Source organism: Rana temporaria, chromosome 2, assembly GCF_905171775.1.
Source record: "Rana temporaria chromosome 2, aRanTem1.1, whole genome shotgun sequence".
NCBI classification, from domain to species: Eukaryota; Metazoa; Chordata; class Amphibia; order Anura; family Ranidae; genus Rana; species Rana temporaria.
Genome location: NC_053490.1, coordinates 117,191,144 through 117,209,243, shown reverse-complemented (window position 1 = coordinate 117,209,243; position 18,100 = coordinate 117,191,144). Strand labels below are relative to the sequence as shown.

The 18,100-nt window shown below is 39.1% G+C and overlaps 1 protein-coding gene across 1 annotated transcript in view; it reads left to right on the top strand.

Moving 5' to 3' along the window:
- SLC4A8 (solute carrier family 4 member 8) overlaps positions 1-17,681 on the top strand; it is a 200,458-nt gene extending 182,777 nt beyond the window's left edge. Inside the window, exons 22-25 of the mRNA XM_040340821.1 lie at positions 847-984; positions 9,602-9,702; positions 13,674-13,775; positions 16,177-17,681. Coding sequence (XP_040196755.1) covers positions 847-984; positions 9,602-9,702; positions 13,674-13,775; positions 16,177-16,189 — 354 coding nt within the window. The 3' untranslated portion in view covers positions 16,190-17,681. The remainder of the gene's footprint in view (positions 1-846; positions 985-9,601; positions 9,703-13,673; positions 13,776-16,176) is intronic.
- Positions 17,682-18,100: the final 419 nt, after the last annotated feature.

Genomic DNA, 18,100 nt, shown 5'->3' with positions numbered 1-18,100 from the left:
TGTGTACTAGTAGGGTGAGTGGAATGATAGGTCAGCTGCTTCCAAAGAGAGATGTGATCAAACTGGACCATGCCAACTCAGCCACTCCAATAGTTACTATGAAGCTTCCAGTCTTTTAATTCCTAATGTAAACACAGGGCAGGTTGTCTGGGATAGGGGAAGCCAGGAAACTTCTGCATCTGCTGTGCATTTGAGGATGCATAACTCCATAGTGGCTGCAGCTACAGAGCAAGGGCTCTTTTTAAAGCTTATAGCAATGCAGAAGCGATGGCAGGGGTAGCACCTGAATTAATTGGCATATGACAATACAAATCTGCTATAATATCCATTATATGAAGTTGATTGTGTAGAATAAAGTTGTTTACAAATGATTTGACAAAGGGGTTGATTTACTAAAACTGGAGAGTGCAAAATATGTTGCAGCTGGGCATGGTAGCCAATCGGCTTCTAACTTTTTTGACTGAAAAAACTGGCTGATTGCTTTTTGTGCAGAGATTTTGGACTTTTCAGTTTTAGTAAATTAACCCCATTGAGTTGTTTTGCAAAGCACTGCTGATTTGAATTGCAGATATTACCAGCATGATCTCCTCCCAACAGTTTTTCAGGAAACATACCTTTAAATGCTAGCATTATTAAAAAGGATTTACATAATAATATAGGAAAAATAAGCACAACAAGAAATGGGTTGACCTTAAAAATATTGGGTGTAACTTCTATTGCAATCTACATCAATATGACATGATATGTAATATATGCCGAACACTCAGGAATATGTGGATTCTGTGCAGCTTGTTGTTAAGCAAGTTTGAGAGCTGATGTTACTGATCATTTGTGGTTTGGTTGCAGGTACTCGCACTTGTGTTTGTCCGAAAAGTAATGGATTTCTGCTTCACAAGCCGGGAGCTAAGCTGGCTCGATGACTTGATGCCAGAAAGCAAAAAAAAGAGGCTGGATGATGCTAAAAACAAGGCTAAGGAACTGGAGGTAATGGGGGAGAATCCTTTTTTGTATTGTGGGAGACATTTAGTTGTATATCATAAGGCAATGTGGAGTGCAAAGGTAATGTACATAGTGCAGTAATCCATAGGAACCAATCCCAGCTCCTCAGTAAGATTGCTGATTTTTTTTTATTATTGTTTGTGACATGAATTACTGCACAATGTAAGTTTCTCTTTACCTTATTAGTATGTATTTATCTTATTCACACATTAGCTAATGTTCTGGAATCTTGGTGCAGGGCACTGTTGTATATGCATAATTAGGATATGATTAGGACGTGATAAGGTACTTTAAATAGTCATAGTATAGCATAGGTTCATTTAACATGAAATGTAAATTTCGAATTTTCTTCATGCTTGTAATCTTGCATAAATTAATGCATCTTTGCAGCATCTTTGCTTCTTTGCAGCTTTTAAATCTTCTCTGAGCAGCGATCAGTACAATTATATCAAGTAATGAATTCACTGCTGGAAGTCCATTGGGCTTCATTAATAATAATAATAATAATAATATTATTAATAATAATATTATTATTATACAGGTTTTATATAGCGCCAACAGTTTGTGAAAGCGCTTAACAAAATAAATTGCATTACAATTTGGCACAGGAGGAATCAGAGGGCCCTGCTCATTAGAGCCTACAATCTAAAAATGTGTGTAGTATTTAACCACTACAGTCCCAAGCCTCTTTCTGAGATTTGGTGTTTACAAGTTAACATTTTTTTTTTTGCTAGAAAATTACTTGGAACCCCCAAACATTATATATCTTTTTTTTTTTTCTAACACCCTAGAGAATAAAATGGCGGTCGTTGCAATACTTTCTGCCACACTGTATTTGCGCAGAGGTCTTGCAAGCGCACTTTTTTTGGAATAAAATGCACTTTTTTTTTTTTATTAAAAAATAAGTCAACAGTAAAGTTAGCCCAATTTTTTTTATATATTGTGAAAGATAATGTTAAGCCGAGTAAATTGATGCCCAACATGTAACGCTTCAAAATTGTGCCTGCTCTTGGAATGGCGACAAACCTTTACCCTTTAAAATCTCCATAGGTGACGTTTAAAAAATTCTACAGGTTGCATGTTTTGAGTTAGAGGAGGTCTGGGACTAAAATGATTGCTCTTGCTCTACCGATCGTGGCGATGCCTCACATGTGTGGTTTAAACATCGCTTTCAAATGCGTGTGCTATTCACGTATGAGTTCGCTTCTGCACGCAAGCTAGGCGGGGTTTTTTCACTGTTCTTTAAAAAAAATACGGTGTCACTTTTATTCCTATTACAAGAAATGTAAACATCCCTTGTAATAGAAAAAAGCATGACCAGTCCTCTTAAGTATGAGATCTGGGGTCCAAAAGACCTCAGATCTCATATTTACACAAAGATGCAAAAAAAAAAATCCATGTCAGGCTAGGGACAGGTCCGGATCACCTCCGCCGATACCAACTGCCACTGTAAGTGGCGGAGGGCACCGGATTGCAGCGGGAAGGGGACCCCCTCGCCCATCGCCGATAAAAGTGATCTTGCTGTGAATCAGCCACAGAGACCACTTTTATCTGAAAGAGAACCGCCGGCTCTTGAAGAGGATTCCGGGGGTTATGGTAGCTAATTGCTACCATAATGGTATTCCTCTTCAAAGACAGGACGTATATAGTCTTCCGGCGGGAAGGAAGGCTTGGTTCACAACTATGCGTATGGCTGCAGGAATCGCATCTGTTCCCTGCACCCGCAGCCAAATCGCACTGCTCTTGGGAGACGGGCAGGGCTACCATTCATTCTGATTGGCATCTCAGCGCACTTTTGCTGCAGGCACTGCAGCCTATTCATTCAAATAGGCTGCCATGCCCACGCAAACGTCGCCATCACAAGACTCAGAAGTGTGAGCCTAGGGTGAATGAAGTGAGCACAGGTTCACCTTATTTACTAAGGCTTCTTTCACACTATGGATTGTATGTCCGTTTTATAATATCCGTATTACACCTATTAACGGACGTTTATTAACGGATTTAATAACGAATACATACGGATAAATATTTTACCATTCTTCCTTTATTGAAAACGGATAATGTTTATCCGTATATATCCGTATACATCCGTTATATCATTCCTTTCTAACGTCCGTTAATAAAAACCATTTCACCCTTTCTTGTAGTCCAGCTCCAGAATTCTTTACTGAGCATGCTCAGTAAAATTAACGTCCGTTAACATAACGGACATTTACGGAGACATTTACGAACGTCCGTGCGCCATAGACTTTAATGTTAAAATATAACGGACGTTAATATATCCGTTATTTGCAACGGACAAAAAATGGACAAAAAATAGTGCAAGACCCGTCACATATTCCGTTATAACTAACGTCCGTACGTTATAACGGACTATTACGGATCTTTACGGAACATAAAAAAATCCCATAGACTTTAATGATATTTTATAAAGGATGTATAACTTCCGTTTTTTAACATTATCTGACGGATTTTAATACGGATTATTAAAACGGATTTATTTTGTAGTGTGAAAAGGGCCTAACATTTGCTTGGCAATATAATTTTTTGGGTAAATCAACCCCATTATATTTAAAAAAAACATGTTTGGCCTATTTGAGAGGGAAGTATCTCTCACCCATCATAATTGGTGGGGGGGGGGGGGGAATCAGGCCTCGTACACACGATTGAGTTTCTCGGCAAAAACCAGCAAGAAACTTGCTGGGAGATATTTTTTTGCTGAGGAAACCGGTCGTGTGTACATTTTCATTGAGGAAACTGTTGAGAAACTCGACGAGCCAAAAAGAGAGCAAGTTCTCTATTTCCTCGACGGGAATGGAGAAACTTGCCTTGTCGAGTTCCTCGACAGCATAACAAGGAACTCGACGAGGAAAACAATGTGTTTCGCCCGACGAGTAACTCGGTCGTGTGTACGAGGCCTCATACACAAATATTATAGAGGCAGCTGAACAATTTGACCCAATACGCCCATGGTTCCATGTATGTCAAGCAAATAAACAAGCAGTAACGTGACTGTTCTTTATCTATAAAAATCATAAGGGAGAACACAACACTTTCTGTGCCAGCTAATTACAGTAGGTTTGAAATAATGCATAAACTTTCAGGCGTTTTGACTACGCCTAAATTGTTTGCAGTGTGTGCCAATTAGTGTATCTTAACCACTCCCATTTGGACTTGTTTGGGCTCTAGGCTCACATTATCACATCTGTCCATTGTCAGGCTATGTTGCTATAGTTGACCATGGATTTTTATTTATTTTTTGCTTGTATCTAGAAAGACTGCAGCTATTGCTGAACCTCAGTGTGTAGATTTGTATCCAATATACTAAGCAAAGGCAATAGTTTAACACAATATAATTATCAGATCATAATCACACCTTGTTACACCCTAACTACTAGTTCTGCCTGTTCAGTAGCATGTGCCTGGCTGAAAGCATTCAATAAAATAAGTAAGTTATTACAAAGCGATGTATTAAAGTGCTAGGGTATATTAATGTTACAAAATTATGTCTTCGTCCCATTGAAATATTGTAAAGAGAAGGGAGGCTTTATTGGATTATAATGGCATCGTATGAGCAACTGATAGTCAAAATCAGCTTATCATTAACATTTTATTAACACTGATGTATACAAAACATCAAATATTGTGCAGTGTATATATACACTGCACAATATTTGATGTTTTGTATACATCATTGTTAATAAAATGTTAATGATAAGCTGATTTATGGTTGTCACAATCAATATTTTATTGTAAATGTTTAGAAACTTCTTTTACTTTGTAATAAAAATATTTTTACATTAATTTTAAATGTCTATCAGTTGCTCATACAATGCCAAAGGGAGTAAAAAAGTGAATAAAATGTGTATTTAATTAATAGTATTTCCAGACTACTTAGGAATTATAAAGTGTAATAAATACTATTGGATACTAGAAACATTTTAGCACTTCCGAAAGTCTAGGCCAATTTTGACATTCATCTCCTACATGTAAAAAAAAATTCTCTAAGCAGAGGCCCTAGAGAATAAAATGGTGGGCGTTGCATATTTTATGTCACACAACATTTGTGCAGTGGTTTTTCAAACCCAAATGTTTTGGAAAAGACACACTTTACCCTCCTGGTGGTATTCTCGAGTGTGGCTTGGGGTTAAATTTCAGTACCATTAGCGTTAACCCCAAGCCACACTCAGGATTGCATTGCAGAATACTGGTACAGCATACTTACCTTGTCACCAGGATCCTGCGATGTCCCCCCGCTGTGTCCTCCGCTTGATCATCTGCCCAATGCAATGTGTTCCGGGCTCCGTTCCCTGCGATCATCGTGACACATGGGGGCGGTACCCGGAAGAAAAATGAGAAAGTACAAAATACATAACCCATACAGTACACTGTGATTTTAGATTACATTACTGTATCAAATCATTTCACCTCCCTTTTGTCCCTAGTGCTTTGTCCAGTGCACTGCCTGCACTTTTATATTTTATATACAGTTTTTTTTTTTTCTGCCTAAAAACTTGAGATTGTCCAAAGCAACCAAAAAGTGTCCATTTACGTCAAAAGTGGTTTTGGACCAGCCAGAAAACAGCGATGGTAAATTGGAATTGAGCGATGGTGAATCGTGGTGAAATTCATTCTACTATTATCATATTATTTTTTATAATTATTTATTATATTATAATTTATGATTTAGTGTTTCAAACTTGATCATACCCGGGATGTCTACTAGACTCTTGTTTGGACAGTGAGTTATTACTAAGAATTACAGGCCTACAATATAAAACGCCAAATTTCTATGCTAAACAATTATACCGCCAGGGAGGTTACTAAATTTGAATGCACAAAAACACAATATAATACAAAATTGTTTGGTAAAATAGATCAGTGTTTCTCCACTCCAGTCCTCGGGGCGCACCAACAGGTCATGTTTTCAGGCTTTCCATTATTGTGCACAGGTGATTTTATCAGTTTCACTGCCTTAGTAATTACCACAGCAGTTTGATCTGAGGGAAATCCTGAAAACATGACCTGTTGGTGCGCCCCGAGGACTGGAGTTGAGAAACACTGAAATAGATGATAAAAGATGTTTCGTCAAGTAAATGGATAACATGTCATGCTTGAAAATTGCGTCCTCCCGTGGAGCAGCACCAAATTACGATACCTAAAAATATCTATAAGCTTTAAAAAGCCTTTACAAGATACCAGTTTAGCGTTACACAGAAGATCTGGCACTAACATTATTGCTCTTCCTATGATGTTCGCGGCGATACCTCACATTTGCACGTGAGCACTGGACAACGGGGGCGCTTTAAAAACAAAACAAAATAAATTCAAATTTTTTATTTTTTAAACCTTTTTTTTGTCAACTTTTTTCCTATTACAAGGGATGAACACCATCCATTGTAATAGCATGGGCCGTGACAGGTCCTTCTTTATGGAGAAATCTGGAGTATATTAGATACCATATCTTTCCTCTGGCCTCCAATGCAGCCGATCAGACACAGATTGATTTGATCGGCTGCTTTACTGACTGTAAACGACCAAGAAAAATAAATTAAATGGGAAGTGATGAAATCCTTATTGTTTCCTGTTTCTGAATCACACAGTGGGAGGAACAACATCCATTTTTTTTGCTGTGTGCCCAGAGCCGGATGCCGCCGGACGCATTCTTACCAGGCTCTCCCTGATCGCACGGGAGAGCCCGGTAAAGGTGTATCCCCCTTCAGCCGCCTGTAAAAGTAATCCAACGGGTTGTTAGCCACTAGGATTACTATTACTTGGTAGGGAATTGCCGGCCCAACAAATTATATCTCGATAATTTCTGAAGCTGCAGCAATTGCAGCGATGTCTTCCCATCCAAGGATGTTTGTAAGCGTACGGCAGACGGAAAGTTGTTAAAACAAATCGGATAAGGAAAATGGAGGTGGGGGGAAGTCGGGTAAAATAAGGAAGAAAATTTCCCCCTGACAACTGAATGTCAACATTTAAAAAAACGTACCCTAGTACTGCATATGATCACTGTATAGAGCCCTTGTGTAACTGTTTACCCAATGTCCCTGGCCTATCTAACCAATCATTTGAGAGAGATTGTTGCAGTTTTACAAACATGGCTATTGTTTAGAAAGATAAAACTGCTAAACTAATGTGACTTTAATGATCCGTCTTCCCATAATTCACGTCTATTGTAAGCATGTGACTGATGGATAATGGGCTTTTATAGATGATTAACACCCAAGATGAAAGCAGCCAGCTCTGCACTGTCTGGTAATTAAAATATCGAATACACTTTAATTAAAAGAACATGTATACATACTGGTTTATGTCTACTTGTTCCTTTTGTTTGAGAGTTTGTTTATTTAAAGGTGAACCTGTACTTTAAAGCTACATTATTAGCACTGATGGTTCACTAATGATAAGTTAAGAAATCATTCGCTTTTCTTCCGGACAGAACATCCAGAAACATAATGCAGATGTATTTATCCTAATCGTACAGGACAGGAAGTCATTGATCATGGATTATATGCCGCTACCTTCAGGTGATTGGACACTGGCAAAAGCTTTGCTGGGAATGCCCCCCAGTGTACCGTCATATAACCCCACCAACTCTGTGGAACTCAAGCTTTTTGCTAGTTTCCTTAGGTATTGGGCATCTTCTCCTATGAAGAAGCTTTCTAAACCATTCTCTTTCTTTTTCATTACTATTTTGACTGACACTTCTATCAGGATCCAACCGCTTATTTCCACAGGACTCACCAGCAGTTTTCGGATTGATTATCCTCTTTGTACATTTGGAACCATACCCAGCTCCCGCAGCCACAGCCGGCCTGTAATGTTTGCGACTTGCACTGGATTCTGCATGTGAGGCCCACCTTTGCATATGGTCAAACAAGTGTAGTTAGCCAGGGGTGATCTACAGGTAAAGGGCTGTAATCTATTACTGTGGCACCCAAATTCTCCCCTTCAGCAGTATAACCACTGTGGAACCTGCAGCATGGATACGTTGGTAGTAAACCCAGAAAAAACCCCAGGGTGATGGCTGTTCCCCTATACTGACACAACTCCTTTCCTCTAATTAGAAACATAGACAAGTCTGCCCATTTTCTTTTTCTTTTTCATTAACCTTGTCTGACTATAGATCTATGTTTATTCCAAGCATGTTTGAAGTCATTTACTGTTGACTGTTTATTCACTCATTTTACTGTTTACACACTAGCTATGAAGAAGCACTAAGGCATAGTGCGAAACGTCAGCTTTTCTTTTGTTGTGCTGTTTTTTGCTGTGGCATGTATTTTGTGATTTTTAATTAAAGGAGGTGTTTTTTTGGAGTGCGGCTGTCCCAGCTTTTTTCCTTCATCCTAACCTGCATGTTGATTGCACTGCCTGCACCCTTGACTCGGACCACAGGAATCAGATTACCTGGTTCTCTTTGAGCGGTTACCCACTCTCTCATTACTGTTGACTGTTTCACTACTTCTATTGGTAGTTTATTCCAATCATCAACCACCCTTTCAGTAAAATACTTTCTAAGATTAGTTTTAAACTTTTCTTTTGATTTTGGTTTCATATGGAAAACTGCCTTCCTGAACCCTATTCACCCCCTTGATGTATTTTTAAAGGTTTCAATCCTGTCTTCCCTTTACCCTTTTTCCCCTTTACCTTTGTATTTTCGGATGAAAACTGTACTGACTAAATGAAAATCGTACGATCTGGTTTTGTACGAGAACATTTTTGTGTATGTCTGATAAAATAATATCGGATGAACTGTCATGATCGGCTCTCGAATGCTCTGTACTAACGATCTGATTATCGTACGATTCTTCCTCGGACGTAATTTTTCGTACGATATTTGGATCGTGTGTACGGGTAGGCCGATTTTACTCCACCTTATGCATGTCCTAAAACACAAGCTTAGGCTTCACGACATATGCTTTCTACCCAGTTATTATTTTCTATTCACTTATCACTGAACTCAGTAATGATTTGCTGCAGCCTTTGCAAACCTTTCTGTACTTTTTCAAAACTTTACCGGATGGACATTCAGACCTCTGTTGATGCAAATTTTGGCTGCAAGGTGTGTCAAGCTGTCACCTGAGTGTTTAGGGTTCATTGACCCTTCCATGTGGGTCTGTTTGCTATGTTGCTGCCCACCCCTCATTGCTTGGGGACATTCCATAGTCTGACTTCCTGTCCTGTACTATATAAATATAATGGAAATTTTGATGAGTAAATTCCATATTTTGAAGTACAGTACGGGACACTCCCCTCTGTCTTCAGTTTCCACTTATTGCTCGCTACAAAACTATCCATAATAGTGGGCAGAGTTATACAGGGGGAATACTGGGAACGTTTCCAGCAAAGCTTTTGCCAATGTCCAATCACCTAAAGGTAGCAGCATATAACCCATTGTCTATGATTTCAAGTGTCTTCTACAGTACTCCATGATATGGAGTTTACTGGTAAGCCAAATTACCATTTACCATTTTTCTTCTACATACTATAAGTTCTCTATCCACCAGAAAGAGTGGGAATCTTGGTGGCATTGCTGGATGTGCAGACACGGGAACATTTTGTAACAGTAATCTGTAATTTTTTAATTTTTTTGTAGGAGGCAGAAAAGATGCTGCAGTCAGGTGAAGACAAAGGGGCGCAGCTTCCTTTAGAGACCAGGAAATTACTGGGCAGCCCTGGGAAAAACAATAATTCCAGGTAAGTTCTACATCACCCTTTGTTAGGAGTTATGTAGGTGGCTTTGCAAGAGGCCATCCTTAAATAGGTGCTGCCTAATGCAGATGGGGCTTGGAAACAGCCGACTAGATAAATGTTTGAACATATACTTCATTTACCAGTTGAGAATTTTTCTTTCCTAATATTTTTTTGGAAAGAAAACAGTTTTCATTGATTGATTTAAAAAGAGGTTTATCAAGTTAACGGAGTACAGAGTATGGGTGTAGCAAGGTAGGAGTGGCATTCTCAGGCCCCCTGAAATTTCATTTGCAGGAGAGGCCAAGTTTCAAAATAATGCTCCCCCTAGAGGCAACTCCGGACCATTCAAACTGCACCCATGGAGTTTTCAGAAAAGGGCAACTAAAAATGTAAGCAGCAATTTCATTTTTTTTTTTTAAGTTATGCAAATTGAATGAGAACATCTAACAAATATAAAGTAGGAGCTGTCTCAATTTGGCTGCAAACATGGAAATATACTTTACTTTAAGCTGCTTACCTGAATCAAGTTTATCCAATGTCATTATCGGAGAAACGTATTCTCTCTCTGGAAACGAACCGGAGGTTGGTAATTGTGGATATTTGGACTAAGTATTTAAAATACTCCTCAAATATAATTTGGAGTTCACTTAATACAAAATCATGTTAGGCAGATATGTACATGTCTGACAAAGATCCCTATAATCTTAAATTTCAAAAAGAAAAAATAGGACCAGGAGCAGCTTTTACTTGCGCATTTACCTTTTAGAGTTCGGATCACTAAGGGGTCTGTTTATAAAAAAATTATTTGTAGGACGATTTGTCCAGCAATGACGGATTCTAACAGTATGTAGCCTAATAGTTATTTCCTTTTGATTGTCCGCTCCATCTAGTGGCCATAATGCAGTATTTGTTTCTGAAATACCTCAGTCAGAAAAAAATATTGCATTATGGCCACTAGCTAGAGCTGATGATCATAGGAAATCATGGTATTAAGGAAAATACCTTTGGAGTTTGTCAGGGCTGGGGGAATGCTGATTACATATGTCCAACGTTTTTTAGAAATAGACCCTTATACAGTGCAGCGAGTTAACAGGTAATACAGTGATCTCCCCTCGCTAAGCTTTTGTGTCCCCCCCTCGCCAGAGCACTGCCATTTGCTGAAAGCGCTGATCGGGAGTCGGTCGGCTGCTGGTTTTCCAGCATGCTAGTCCGATATACACACGGGCCGAATGTTAGCCGTTTTTTTTTTTATTAACTGCCAAATGTATCGCAACATTGGGCCCGTGTGTACCCGGCTTTAGGGCAGGGTTATATGGGAAGTTTTATGTAGCTGCTTGTTTACAATTATCTCATTAGTATCACATTTATTCTAAATGCTGCATATGAGATGGCTCCTAGCAAGTGGTTAAAGCTGTCAGTAGCAGAGAGATCTGCTCGCCAGTGTAGCCCAAGGCTTCAGACATTTTATATTGGCTTTTCTAAACAACATTATACTGAATTTTGTGACCAGCAATCGGGAAGTGTGAAACACACGATGAAGAGGCAGGTCATATGGATTGTGACTACAGGTTAACCATATTTCTTGCTGGCTTTTAGATGTCTCTACTTTTCTCATAGGGTGCAGTTTTTATGTATCCTACCCATTCTCTTGGCAGAATATAAACCAAGTATTTCAAAATTTTGGAGGGCTGTGTAAACAGAGAAAAAGCTGATGCGAATGAAAAACAAACAATGTTAAAGGGGTTGTAAAGGTAATTTTTTTTCCCCCTAAATCGCTTCCTTTACCTTAGTGCAGTCCTCCTTCACTTGCCTCATCATTCTATTTTGCTTTTAAATGTCCTTATTTCTTCTGAGAAATCCTCACTTCCTGTTCTTCTGTCTGTAACTCCACACAGTAATGCGAGGCTTTCTCCGTGGTGTGCATAGTGGGCGTCCTGACACTCCTGCTCGCCCCCCCCCCTCAAGAGGCTTTCTCCACACCAGGGAGAAAGCCTTGCATTACTGTGTGGAGTTAGACACAAGAACAGGAAGTGAGGATTTCTCAGAAGAAATAAGGACATTTAAAAGAAAAATGGAAGGATGAGGTAAGTGAAGGAGGACTGCACTAAGGTAAAGGAAGCTATTTAGGGAAACATTTTTTTACCTTTACCTTTTAAGCCTTATACATTTCTGAGTGTTTTCTAATTCTGCGTACAGTACTCCCTTTAGCACTTTTACGTAATTATGTGATGTTTTTTTCCTTGAGCGTGTCTTACTTAAAGTGGACCCTTTCACTACATGCAAGGTCCACCGTTTACCTTTGCTGCCCCTCACTCTTGCTGAAATGCTGTAAAAAAACATTTTTAGGGAAAGTTAAAAATATACTCATTATTCCTCTGGCTTTTATGGTGCTGGGGAGGGGGGGGGGTGAAGTCATCATCTTCCAATGAGGACCTGGGGAATGCAAAATACTCAACCTTGTGAGAAGAAGCTTCAGCCCAGTGCTGGGAATGTCTTGGTGAGATTTGGTGGCATATTCTACAATTTACTAAGCTCTGTGGGCAGAAGCTAATGGATCGGTAAATCGCCTATCAACCTTTTTTGTTACATGTGATTTTCAGAACCTTCTAAAAAAAAAAAAATACACATGTTTTTGGAGGTTACAAAATGTGCGTGTATTTTTTTTCTCAGGAGCCTGTGGAGCATTACACCCATGGTCAGTGGCTCGTGGGTGAAATGTCAGGCTCCAGCACAGTCTTCCTACAGCTCTGTGCCTCAGTATGGGCCCAGTTTCTGATCTGTATCAAGACTGAATGGACTACACACGTTCTCATGAGTGCCCTCGCAGTACATTGAAACCACAAGTATGTCTGGCATTATTATCTCTGCCATTATTATCTCTGTGAGAGGCTGATTTTTATTTGTTACATTTTGTGTGGGGAGAAGAACCCCCATCCACTGTTACAGTGGGAAATTTAAGTATGAGTTGGGATGCTGCGTAGTTGCATGTTACACCCTAAATATGGGTGTAGCATGTAATCTGTTACTAAAGGTGAACTTGGCCTTTAAAATGTTACTAAACCCACAACAGTAAAATAAGTCTGCATATGCAGTAAAGCATGCTTGTTATACTCACTGTGGAACCTAAGGGGTTAATCACGTGCATTGGGTAAAAAGGCTGATTTAACCTGTCTTCTCTGATCCTCCCCTTCCTCCACTTTCCCCAATCCATCTCCTGATGGAACAGAGCCTTGGGGGGGGGGGGGGCACATGCTCAGTTTGGTGTGTATTGTTAGAGAGTTTTTTTCTTGAGAGCATTTGATCAGCACTGTCCAGACAGAGGGTCAGGGGTCTTGCAGCCTCCAAGGACAGACATAGTAGAATGAAAACTCCTCCTACAAGCTTTAACCAGCCACTGATAGAAGTTACAAGAGTAATATATACAGCTGATGAGAAAATAATATTTAGCCGTTTACATTTGCTAAAATAATTGCATTTCCATGTTCTGTCTATTGTGGGAGACCAGATATGGTGAATGCACTATAAGGCCTCGTACACACGGCCAAGTTTCTCGGCAAAAACCAGCAAGAAGCATGCTGTTTTGTTTTTTTTTTTTGCCGAGGAAACCGGTCGTGTGTACACTTTTCAACGAGGAAACCGCCGAGCCAAAAATAAAGCATGTCTTCTTTTTCCTCGACGGCAATGGGAAAATTTGGCTCGCAGAGACCCTCGGCGGCTTCACAAGGAACTTGACGAGCAAAACAATGTGTTTCGCCCGTCGAGTTCCTCAGACGTGTGTACGAGGCTTCAGTGTACTTTGATTTTTAGGTGCAAGGTACTCTTAAATGAGGATACATTTTTGGTGATAATGAAAGTATCCTTTTAGTAAACAATTATTTTACTTTGTATTGCCCTACCTAGTGTGCAATAGAATTCAGATCAGAGCTAGAGAGAGTTTGGTTCGGTGATGTGATGTCTTCATGTTTTTGTTTTAGATGTGATCCATCTGACATAAATATCTCTGATGAAATGCCTAAAACTACTGTGTGGAAAGCTCTCAGTATGAACAATAAGAGTTCAAAAGCAGAGGAAAGAAGGTAAGGAAGAATCTATTATACATTATCTACAAGTGTTTAGGTGGCTAGTTTCTAAACAATGCAAAGATTTGTTTAATTCCAAAGGCATTATCATTAATATAGTTTATACTAGGGATGCACTGATAACGGTATTGGTATAGGTGCTGATACCGGGAATTTTCACAAGTACTCGTACTTCTGAAAATGCTCTAAACCCGAAACCAAAACTTTGTGGTGCGATTTGTGCCCGTACAAAATGAATGGGCTTAAATCACACTGCAAAGAATTGCATGCAATTTGAACAGGAATGCCATTCGCTTTCTGTCTAAATTGCATGCAATTTCCTGCACTGCTCCTGTTTGAACCCACATCATTATGACAAGCCTTGGTTTACACAGAAGTGGTGGGGAAACCGCATTCAATTTGGACATGAATTGCACTCTCAAATCGCATGCAATTCTTTGCAGTGCGATTTGATCCTATTAATTTTGTAGCGAATACTTGACCGAAAGTATCTGTACTCGTATTTGTTGATAAAAATGGTTTCGTGCAACCCTAGTTTATACTATAAACGTCTATTATAATTTAGTTGATGGTATATAAGTCAGCATTTTGAATGCAGCAAAGCTAATAAAAGATGATGTATATTTAGGGGTAAAATGGGTGCTACAAAATACACCCAGAGGTTAGAGATTGTAGGCACCCTTTTGTCATCATTTTGACTACACATCAAAAGGCTTAATGTATAATTCCGTTGCCCAATTTTGAGGTTTACGGTGTAACAAAAGAGTAATAATAATAATAATAATGGAAGCCTTACCATAATGGAACTTTAGCAGTCAGTTGGAAAAATCCATATGAAGTAACGAATTTAAACCCTGGAATTAGTGAAACACGTTTGCAGAGACTTAATACTTCCAATTTACATTGGGTAATTTTCCAATATGGCTATATTCCTCTGGTGACCTTCTTTTCATGACTGTGGGCATCTTAGGCCTCGTACACACGACCGAACATGTCCGCTGAAACTGGTACGGCCGACCGGACAATTTTCCGGCGGATCGGAGAGGTTTCCAGCGGACAAATGTTTCTTAGCATGCTAAGAAACATGTCCGCTGAAAGCCTGTCCATCGGACATGTTCGGTCGTCTGTACGACTCACCGGACATGTCCGCTCGGCCAAAAGCCCTTGCATGCGTCAAAGTGATTAGACGCATGCGTGGAAGCATTGACCTTCCAGGGTCACGCACGTCACCGCGTTCGCTGTCAGCGGGAAATTTGGTCTGATGGTGTGGACAGACCAAAATCCGCCAGCGGACCGTTTTCATCGGACATGTCCCGTCGTGTGTACGAGGCCTTAAAGGTAACCTCTCTGCAAAGAAAAAAAAAACCTTCCTTCAGTTTGTAATGCAGGGTAAATTAAACCCAAAAAGACCAAAAGAAGGGGTCTTTACATATGCCTAAAAATGGTAAACCCAACTCTGTTAAAAAGAATATCATCCACTTTTATTCATATATTAAAAGCAGTTTAACACATACTAGTAGATATTTAAAACAAGTCATTAATGAACATGTGAGGTCACGATCAAACCAACAATCCCTGTATAGTCCAGTTAGAGTGTCAAAATGGTCACTGTGATGGGGTCAACGCGTTTCCCCCGCTTATTCAGGACCTCATGGATCTCATAGGTATTCCCATGTAATGATGTTGATGCCTCCTCCTGGTAAGATTGTATGTATTATGATGGCCACCACATATATGTTCATTTCAGTTTGTAATGTAGGGATTGCCAGTTTTCTGTAGGCATTTTTAGCGCATTTACAGTTTACTCAGGAGGCCCTAAACCCAGATGGCACCAATGTCATGCTCTGCTATTCTATGTGCTCTTCTATTGGCTAGTGAGATTGGATTCATGTTTGGCAGCCAACTGGGTGGCATGGAGCTTGGGCCTAAGCATGCCTGTTCAAACTGTTTGGAATTTTCCTATTAGTGTGCCCTGGGCTTTAGGACTTCCAGAATGCTTTTGAAATTAACTAAGCATGTTTGCAAAACATATGAAGGCCAGACTACAATTTTTGTAGATGGCAATCTTTGTAGTTTCTTTGTAGAGTCGTTCTCTAATCCAGCTGTACAGGCTGTAAGTATGTCATGCATAGAGCTGGTTCGTTTGGATCATGGGATTGAAAGCAAAATGAAGGACAGGTAATTGGCTTTCATTCTGTAGCTAACCTTGTGTAGAAAAAAGGTCATCAAAAGTAAAACTTTTGTGGGTACATTCCTACTTTGTTGCAAAATTTTTGCCACGTGCCTTTTTACTTTCAAATGAATTGCATGAACATCGTCAATATACAAAGTTGTACTGCTTTTAGTTTGCAGTTTTTTTATTTCTATCTTGTACCTTACCTTCTGTTTTATTTGGCAGCTTATTTAAATAGGTGTCTTGGCGCGTGAAGGACCGTGCTTGATCGAAGATGACTCAGGGAAGGGCCAAGACCCATAATGTGGCATACAGTTTATTGGATGTCCCCACGTTTTCTCCAGATGAAGGATACATGTTAAAGCCATCAGAAATGTTACCTTGTATAAATATATATATTTTTTAATTTTCAGTGTGTGCTTTAACAAGCTGTTATTATTTGTGTGCCATCAGTGCACTTGTAACAAGAAAGTGTCCAACACAGCAATGCTGAACTGCAGCTTCAGACAGGTTCACTGAAGTCATTCTAAGTGGGATCGATGGAGATTGACCCCATCGGGACATATACCACATTGAAGCAGATGTCCTGATCAGTCCTAGTATTTACTAACTACAATTGGATGAAGAATAGTCAGTACTTAGTGTTAATTAAGTCCTGTAGTCACATGTTCTGGGTTTTGTAAATCATAGGAGCAAATTATACCTTAAGATTCTTGTATCTGCTGTATGATCGTTAGGTCAATGTTTATGGAAGTAAGAGTTCAGCATCTCAGCTTTCCTAACAATGACACAAATGAGAAATGTAATTTGGAATGTTGCCTGGTCTTGGTTCAAACATGCTCCTCCTTATTGTATGAACTACCATAGTAGATTAGTGCTAGAGTGGTGGAATCTTAGATTTTAGAAAAGGTTAAATCCACACAAAACTGAAAAATTATTACTTTGGAGAAGCTGTACAAAAATGAACACTGGCAGTTTGTTTATTTTTTTAGGTGCATTGGTTAAGGGGTAACAAAGACAGTTTCTATCCTTTCAGATCTTAGGCCAAGATGGAGAGTCTAGTGGGGAGAGATTCAAACTTTCAAACTAAAACCAAACATATCTTTGTACTTGTTTGTAGGTAAGGGGGGAGTGTTTGTGATAATTCCAGCCAATGCATGTATTCCATTTTCAGGTATGTGCGGAGTTATCCTTTTAAATGTCGTATAGATCCAGGTCAAGGGAATTTTTGTTTTTGCAAAGTGTTAATGTGACCACTCCAGTTTTACGAATGCTGGTAACTCAGCTGTACATGGGTTTCTGAACTGAATTACAAGTGTATAGTAGAGTGATCATCTGCAATTTTTGTTTCCGGAGGCAGACTATATAAGTGCACAATAAGCCACCTCCATTAGAAATATCTTTTAATTATTTTTTGTTATTGCTTCTTGTTGGAAGGCAATATACTTTCATTTTTAAGTGATGTATACTTTCAAAATATATTGTTTTTTTTATTCAATGCATTTTCTTTTACAAGGCAATAACCGTAAAAATACAAGTGTGATGTTTTGTACACATTGTCCTGTATGCTGCCTTTTGGAGATCATTTATGTTTTCCAATATTTTATTGTTTAGATGACTATTACAGCTGGGTACGTGGAATGGGTTTTCTGTAAATATGCATATTACCAGCATCAATGGAGGAGAATCTAGGAATGAAATTATATAAAATATAAACTGTTTGTCACGGGTGCTTGTTGTCTATGGCACATGCTTAAGTGATTCCTGTGTGGTAATAGACCTTGTAAAATGAAAATCCAGCATATTGTATCTCTATGGGTGAATATTAAGCTAAATCTTAGGCTAATGTGGCAGGTGTTAAGTACTCACACACAAGTTTGTGACTCCAATTATGGTGAAATATATACTTTTTGTATTACGTAATATAACATCATAGGTTTTTCACTATATAATTTCTGTACGCAATAAGGGGTTACATTTAGTTATTCAATTAAGCTTAGGCAATCAAAAGTATTCCTGAGCAGACAGGTAGAAGTAGTGACTAGCAGAGCAAACTAGAAAGAACTACAGGTTTATGGGTTAAACTAATTTTGTTGTAGATGCCAGTCCTAAGTTTCCTTTGATTGGCGCCGGTATTCACTTACACCAT